Source organism: Gavia stellata, chromosome 10 (assembly GCF_030936135.1).
Source record: "Gavia stellata isolate bGavSte3 chromosome 10, bGavSte3.hap2, whole genome shotgun sequence".
NCBI classification, from domain to species: domain Eukaryota; kingdom Metazoa; phylum Chordata; class Aves; order Gaviiformes; family Gaviidae; genus Gavia; species Gavia stellata.
In genome coordinates this window covers 17,353,722-17,362,199 of record NC_082603.1, presented here as the reverse complement: position 1 = coordinate 17,362,199, position 8,478 = coordinate 17,353,722, and the positions used below count along the sequence as shown (strand labels likewise).

The 8,478-nt window shown below is 34.7% G+C and overlaps 1 protein-coding gene across 1 annotated transcript; it reads left to right on the top strand.

The window, feature by feature from the left end:
• Positions 1-1,211: 1,211 nt before the first annotated feature.
• LOC104251587 (retinol dehydrogenase 8) lies at positions 1,212-8,235 on the top strand. The gene is made up of 6 exons (XM_009814105.2): positions 1,212-1,305; positions 2,404-2,565; positions 3,774-3,953; positions 5,074-5,167; positions 6,899-7,082; positions 8,002-8,235. Exons 1-6 carry the CDS (start codon positions 1,212-1,214, stop codon positions 8,233-8,235), a joined length of 948 nt encoding a protein of 315 aa, XP_009812407.1.
• The last annotated feature ends 243 nt before the right edge of the window (positions 8,236-8,478 follow it).

The following is an 8,478-nucleotide window of genomic DNA, read 5'->3' as shown; positions in this document are numbered from 1 at the left end:
TAATGTCAGTTAAATGTTTCTGTAGAGTCCTACTTTTCTTGAGTTACTAACCAATTTGCATCTATGCAAATCCCGGAACACTAAGTTCATTCTTCTGAACTGCATTGCATTAACATGGGATTATTGAACCTTGGAAAACATTTTTCTGTGTATAATGGCATTGCAATTAGCTGAATGCTGTTCAGAAGGCTAATTGCTTATTAAGGTGATTCTTAGAATCTGTCACTCAGGAGGGGTTATAAATTTCACAAGAGACTGATTTTCTTTGTGAATATAGTATGGCTACAGTTACTGTATGTTAAATGCAAACTGCACCAAATTGCCAGTCCAAATGTCCCTCTGAATTCAGAGTTTGTATACAAAGTTGGTGGAATATTTTCCCCAAAACTAAAATGAAGTCAGACATCATGCTAGTTCGGATTTTTTTTTTTTAAATTCTTTTTTCAACTTGTCAGTCGGAATATAGAAAGGATTCAAAGAGATTTCAGTGTTAGCAAGGATGTAGTGAAGCTGGTCTGTTCAACGTCTTCCTGGCTGTTCTCCACTGCCAGCATACTTGCTTACTTTCTCTATTCTTGGTTGGGAACAGTGCCAAAAAGAAATGTGAGGAATATGTCTGAACAACTTGTCTCTTTCCAAATCCACATCCCATTTTTCAATTTACATTTTCTGTAAAGCCTGTTAGGACTCTTATAATAGTAATCAGGCATCAGGGAAGAAATCTTTTTGTCATTCTGTTGCAAAAGAATGAGGTGGGTGCTCTAAGTGTACGAAGTCTGAACACCTTTGGCAGAGGGATCCCATTTTGGGTGCAGTTTACTTTCTGTAGACGTGGGTGGAGGACTTGACGCTACAGACTGATTGTAATCGTGGCAAGGCTTTTCCTACCAGTAGTATGCAAACTGGTTATTCAACTATTAAAAAAAAAAAATCCACGTAGCATACAAATGTCTCATTTTAAAAATTAATCAAATTTTGTATTAAATATAGTCCATGTTGATAATGCAGATTATAAGCTCATGCAGGAGCATCTGCTTCTGTTTTTGTCTAGTTGGAGATTATCCCTTAATCATGCAGGGTCTAGGTGTGCATTTTCAGACTTGTTGACTCAGGAAAGCTGGAGATAGCATTAAGGGCCAATGACATACTGTAGCTACATTTAGGTTGTTGCTCTGAACAAGAACTCTTGCTTGAACCACCCAGGGAAAAGAATGGCAAGAAATGTCCTTATTACAGGTTGCTCCTCAGGAATTGGACTGGCCTTAGCTGTAAAAATGGCAAAAGATGAACAGAAAAGATTTAAAGGTAACAATGTATCTGGTTTTTATCTTTATAAAAAGATACTCTTCAAGGCATTACTTTTTTTTTTTCCCCCCTCTGTGATTTAACATGTGATTGTATTCAGTTTGGTGACTTGTTTCTTGTTAGTTTCCCCCCTCCTACTGTCTTGAAAATATAATACAGTGAAAATATACTGCTTTCTGTAAGTAGATGATATTTCTGTACCTGTATTGAAGCTGAACAGCTACTTGCACTGAATAGTTTACAGCAAAAAAGAACAGACAATAGTATAAAAACAAATAGCTGAAAATGTCTGCGGTATGCTACCTTGGATATACATTCACAGTTGTAGTGAGCTTTGCTTCTGGCTACTAAAAACTTTGTTGAATGAAACATTTGAGGACCAAAGAAATCAGTTTAGGAAAACAGTTCTTGAATTTGCAGTTTCTTCCTTAAAGCATGTTTGATTATTCCAATCCTGTGTAGGCATAAAAGGGTGAACAAAGGGTCTGGGATTTGTCTTCTGCTGCAAAATGGGTTATTTGCTATGATTGAAAACGAATGGCAAGGCAAATACAGCAATGTGTGGCAATTCAGTTTCTCACACTCTCACAGTATTTTACACAGTATTTTACAATAATGATAAAACTAATTTCTATTTTGAGAAATAGCTTGCAAAAATGTACATTTTTGCAACCTAAGGAAGCATCTGTCTTCCTCTCTTTAATAAAATTATGGTGGCTCTGCTAAACATATTGATGGTGATTAAACAAAAAGGATATCTGGAATCTAAAATAAGGTTTTAGATATCTAAAAATGATTCAGCGGCATGGCTTGATACCCATTATTTAAAGTTTTGGTGATAATATTATCTTCATGTTCTTCATTGTGCATAGTGGTTTAATTCTCCTTTTCAATTTCTTGAAGATTTCAGAACCAGACTCTGGGAAATCAGTGACAATATATGTTGAAAATAGATTCTTTCTGCTTTAATTTTTATCTAGGTTCTATCACTGGTATTTCAGATACAGCTGTAAAAGCAATATTCTTTTAATACTTCTTAGTAAGACTTCCACAGAAAAGGTTTTATTTCTGGTAACTGTTGCTTCTGGTGTGTTGCAGTATATGCCACAATGCGGAATCTGGCCAAGAAAGACCCCCTTGAGGAAGCTGCAGGTCACATGCTGGGCAAAACCCTCGAAATTAAACAGCTGGATGTCTGTGATGAACAATCTATTAAAACTTGTGTGAATAGTATCCCTGACAGAAGGATTGATGTCCTAGGCAAGTACAGGATGTGTATTTTCTGTTTAACATGTTCTCAAATACCCTGGAGAAGTTTCATTAGTGTATTTTTTAAATTATCAAAGTAATAATAATTATATAGTGTATTCTGTTCAAGATTATTAAGGCTTCATGCAGTCATGAGTGGATTAAATCTCACCATGCTTCCGTGAAGCAGAGAAGCTTGGTTTTGTTGTTTACAAAGGAGAAACTTGATCACAGAGAAGTGTCTTGGATAAGATGATACAGTTTTTAGTTAATATGAGAAGAGAACTTTTGCCTAAATTGGCATCTTTGTGTACAAGACTTTCTGCCCTATCGATGAAGCGTAGCCCTATTTACAATGAAGGCAACAGCTCTCTGTACTAAGAAAGCAACAGCATTTGGGAATTAGCAAGTAGAAGAACAAATGCAAAGAAAGTAAGGGTACTTTCATTTTGTATTGAGAATTGTAATTGTACTTTACAAATCATTCAACAAGAAGTGTTTTCGTACTGTTTTGCTAAAAATAAATATTAATATCTTAGTAAGACGGAAATTGCTTACACCATCAACTATTAAATCTTCTCTAATAGAAAATTATGGACCTGCCTTTAATTATTAAAGCATTGCTTAACAAGCTGCTTCTGCAAACTGCATTATACTCTAATCTGACACACTAGTAGCACAGAATGCCAGTTCTATCAATCATTCCCCACTTATAAATATCCAGGAGGCAAATAAAAATCAAGTTTTTGTGGTTTTTTTTCCTTGAAGATGTGAATGTTAAAAAACAAAACAAAAAGCAGACCAAAATATGGCCTGGTCTATCACCTTTTGGAATAAATTGAAGACTTCTATTCATTCCTATGGGTATTGACTAATTCTTAATACTGAATTATAAACAAATATAGATCATTATTGGCTCATTTTCCTGTAATCCCTTTATAATTTAAAGAAAAAGGACTAATCAGAAATAAATTAGTTAAAATGCAAAATATCAGATAATTTAAATTTTAAAGCATAATTAAAAATTTAAAAATATGGAAATGTCAAGTGTATTTGCAAAGCTTTAGTGACAGAATGACATCATTTAATCCTTTCTTTAAGGATTATTTAAGGATCATTTAATTCTTAATCCTTATTTTACTTTCAAATGCTTTCCAGTAAAGATAACAAGTTAATGTTTACGGAGGTTATTGCTCACTGTTGTCTTCCATTTTGTGCAGTTAGCAATGCTGGAATGGGACTCATTGGACCTATTGAATGTCAGACCATAGATGAAATGAAAACTGTGATGGATACCAACTTCTTTGGACTGGTTCGACTCCTGAAGGAGATTTTGCCTGACATGAAGAGGAGAAAGAGTGGGCATATAGTTATAATAAGCAGTGTTATGGGAATACAAGGTAAAGTTGTTGGGGTTTTTTTGGTTTTTGTTTGTTTGAACTAAGACTTCAGTATTTAAAATCTAAAGCTTACCTCTTTTTATCTGAAAAAAAAAAAAAAAGTAGGAGCTAGCATATCTTAACTATTGCGCTTTGTAATGCTGAAGTTGCAACTATAAAAAGCACAATACTTAGACCTGATGTTTTTTATGCATCTAGGTAGTATGTTACTACACAACTACTCTCAAGACATTTTAACAACACAACCTGCAGAGTGATTTTTTTTTTTTTTTTTTAGTTTTAACTCAAACTAATTTTTTTTTTTTATTTTATTATTTTATTTTTGTTATCTGGGAAACAGGGCTTAGTAGCGTTACTTTTTCCTATTGCAAAAGACTATGGGGACAGGCAAACATGCTTACTACGCTCTGCACAATAATAATGGAATAAAATCCAATCATGTCCTGGACAACTGTACCACCTTTTTGTACAGTTTCTCCTCTCATAAAATTCCACAGTCTAATTTTAGCCACAGATAATGATGCTCCTACTCTTGTGTTCCATCTGGTCTAGCTGTATTTCTTTCAATTATTAAAATAGTGGCATTGAGCGTTACCTGGATTATTCTGGCGAGCGAGGGTCCTAAATCAAACTGCAGGAGTTGTTACTGTTTAATACAATACTTACCATCCACCTAAATGGATTGATGTAGTGCTTTTTCTAAATCACTCAGATGCAAGCTGGATTTCTGGCATAATTGTATCTCCTGCATTGCACTCAGCTTCTGTGCTCATCTACAGTCTATTAAAGTCTTGCTGATAAATAATGCAGATGGTATTGCATGTACGGACACTTTCATACCTTAGACTACAAAATATTTAATGTCATCCAAAGAGATCACATCATCAGCTAGGAGGAGGAAAAGCATTAGTCAAGCATCCTTTCCTAGAATAAGCAATTTTGAGAACATATGAAAAAATCAGTATTTAAATTCAGTACACACAAGGATTTTTCTAATGTCTTCCCAGCAAGACTGTAGAAAACTTGAGAAAATGCAAGAGGTTTTTGTTTTTGTTTTAAACCAAACTATTAGTATGTTCAATACAATCACATTCTCAGGATGTTTTGTTTGTGCCATCAGGTATCTTATTTAATGATGTTTATGCTGCATCTAAGTTTGCTGTGGAAGGATTCTGTGAAAGTTTAGCTATACAAGCACTCAAGTTCAAACTGCAGTAAGTATTGATCCACTGGTATAAAATGTATTTTAGGTACTTTTAAATATATTCAGAGCTAGCAAACAAAGTTTTAAAGCTTGCTGCTGTATCTAGGAGAAACAGATTGAGGAACCCATCGAAATTGTACATCACAGAAGGCATAGAAATGTCCACATTCTTCACACTATGTAAGCAAATAAAAAGGTCTAGATGCTAAAATAAACATGTTCTCTTGATCAGTTAAAGGCTGTTTAGCTTTGGATAAAATACAGTTTATGTAACACTTCTGAAAACAGATTCTTGCATACAATATCATAAGAATAAAATTGTAATATCAACCTGTAATATTTTCCTTGAGAAAGGAAAATAGAGTTCTTAGGCAATTCATAGATAAAAAAGTTCAAAGATAAAAAAGTTCAATGCTTCATCAGAGAGAGAGAGCAAGTGGAAATCCATCAGAATGGAACACAGGGTGAGATACCTGTAATGACAGGAGGTGGGAGGAAAGTGAGAACAATGTGGTGTACTATTTCTTAATGTTTAAGACAGTATTTAAGAGAATGGTCCTGTTCATCGTCTGTGGGACTTCGGGGTTTGATTTGTCACATGTATATTCACATTTGTGTAATTCTGTTGCTATTCTTTGTGTGAAGTCCAACAATTGTTAAATATCCATTGCATCTCTGTGTGCCTAAGCATTTAGTCCTTGTGCTGTGGGAGAATAGACAGCTGCTGTCATGGGATTTCAGAGACAAGGCGGCATTCAAACTTTTTTTTTGCATAGTGCTCTGAAAAGTTTGGAGGGATTTAAAATAAATATATTGTACACGATACACAGGATATACCAGAATTCATCATAAGATTTCAGGAGTATAAGATACAGTAAAAAGGAGGTTTAAAAAAAGGAAGTAGAATGTGAAAAATCCAAGGTCCGGTGTGAAGAGTGATGCAACAGACAGGAATCTGCTATCAAAGTCAATAGCTTGATTTAGTTCTAAAGAAGAGCGTGACCAGAACTCAAGTCTAGGAGGAGGTCCTATCCCAAAGAGTGTTTTGATAAACATAGTGGTTGGGAGTCATTTCTGCCTGCGAAAAGAACCGGGAAAGAACTGACCAGTAATTGCATTTTAGTGATTTGCTATAATATACTACTGAGCAAAATAAAATTTTCCAGATTTGGCAGCAGCCAAAATATGTCTGCCCTCAGCAAAATTCTCTAATTATATTTTATTATAATATTGTGGAGGGCTCTTGAATTGTAACACTGACAGCATGACAAAGAAAATCCATGTTTGGGCAATTCCTCCCTCTCTTTCAGCTACTTTTAGTATTATCATGGGAAGGCTATAACAAAGAAATCTATGTAGGATTTTGTCTAGAAAGTAATGAATTTTGTTATGATCCTTTAATTATTTTTCTTAATATTTTATAAGTTCTTGTGGATAAATCATCCTTCAATTCCACAGCTGGGAGACAGCAGGTAACAACTGCACTCACTTCTGCTATTAATTAAGTTACAGCACTTCCCTGAAATTTAAGCTATGCAGATTTCTACTACTACATGTGGATGGGTAGAAGCATGAAAGCAATAATGTAGTATGGATTGTCTTTACAGAATGTACTGTTTAATACTGCTTGCTAACACGTACTCACAGCGCAGCTCCTCAATATTCATTTTTGAGAACAGTGGAGAGGTGTATTTCCCACAGAATCTAGTCAATAACCAGTATATCTTTGCTTTTTGAACAGGTTAAGTTTGATTGAACCAGGCCCAGTGGTTACAGAGTTTGAAAGAAAAGTGTTTGAAGATGGAATGAAAATGGATCTTTCAGCTGCAGATGAGGAAACAGCTGAGATGTTTACTAATATCTACCTTAAAAATTTCAAACAAATTTTCCAGAGCCTGGGACAAAGTGCTGAAGATGTTGCAGAGGTAACTCATCAATAATTCTCTATCTTCTTTAATCTCAATGTTTTTTTTCTTTGTAATTTACAAATGCACTGGTTAGTTGGTGGGATTTTTTTGGTAGAAGCATTAGATTTTAATGAAATTTAATTTACACAATTTAAGATAATTTTTAAAAACTCAAGAGAATCTCGAGAGTTTTAAACAAAACCCTTTAGACTATTAAAAGAATGTTCATTTTGAAGTATTGAAGACAACTACGAATTGTAAATTAAATACCACTGAGGTATTAGATGCACTTATACATCATCTGGTGAAGTCTGAACATTCCACAGTGTTACCATACATCTACACAGGGTTCCCACCATTGTTTAAAGCCGCTCTCCTCTCTATCTCACTAGTAATCCATCCACTAACGTGAAGTTCACTCAGTTACCGCAGACCACCCAAGGCACAATAGAAGATACACGGACATAGTTTCTGGTGCTTGGGGCTTCCTGCAGGAAGACAAGTTTAGGCAAGCTGTGGAACTGGACAATGATTTCAGGTGCTTGCTGCTAAGGAATAGCTTCAGTGTCAGCTGAAGGTTCCCAGATCTTGCTGCAGAGTGTGCTGTTCCAACCCTTTCCCAGTGAACTGTAAAAGAAAGGATCTACCTATTGTGGGCATATAGGCATAATTTTGGAGCACTATTTAGGTGTAAGGTGCTATCACCATGGCATAGCTAAACAGAAATAAGACTAAGAATAAATAAGAAGTACTTCTTATGGCCTAAAAAATATTTTAAGAAAAAATTCTAATGAAATTCTACTAAAACTACATAAAGATTTTACATAACTCCAGCACTTCATTCTTCTACTTTTCCTCTGCTTAACTCAAAAATAAGTTTTTACTTTATTGTTTTGGTAAAGGTTCTTTTAACAATTCTGTTTCTCATTCTTGACAGCATACAGTAAAGATAATTCTTGCAGAAAATCCACCTTTTCGCCATCAGACCAACACCTTGTACACTCCAATGACAACCCTGAAATATGCAGATCCAAATGGAGATCTACCCATTGATATATTCTACAAAATGGTTTTTCATCATGACAAAATCTTCAGTGCAAGTCTTAACTTTATCAAATTGCTAAGGTGGAGAAGTAGAAAGAGCTTTGACCTGGGAAAACCCTCACAATAAGTATGAGATTATATAGTGCAAATTGGAATTACTTGTTGTAGCTACTGATAACGCAGTATATTGTTATTCAAATGCCTTTGCTCTGTAATTGTGAAAAGGCATTCAAGATGTTTATTTGAGCTTAGCTAAGATATTCAGCTCAATGCATTTATCTTGAACTTTACAGTTTGCAGAACCTTGAAATTAAAATCCTCTAACTATAGGTTTATTCTGTTTACTGTTTGCTTTTTAGAGAGATCTGTT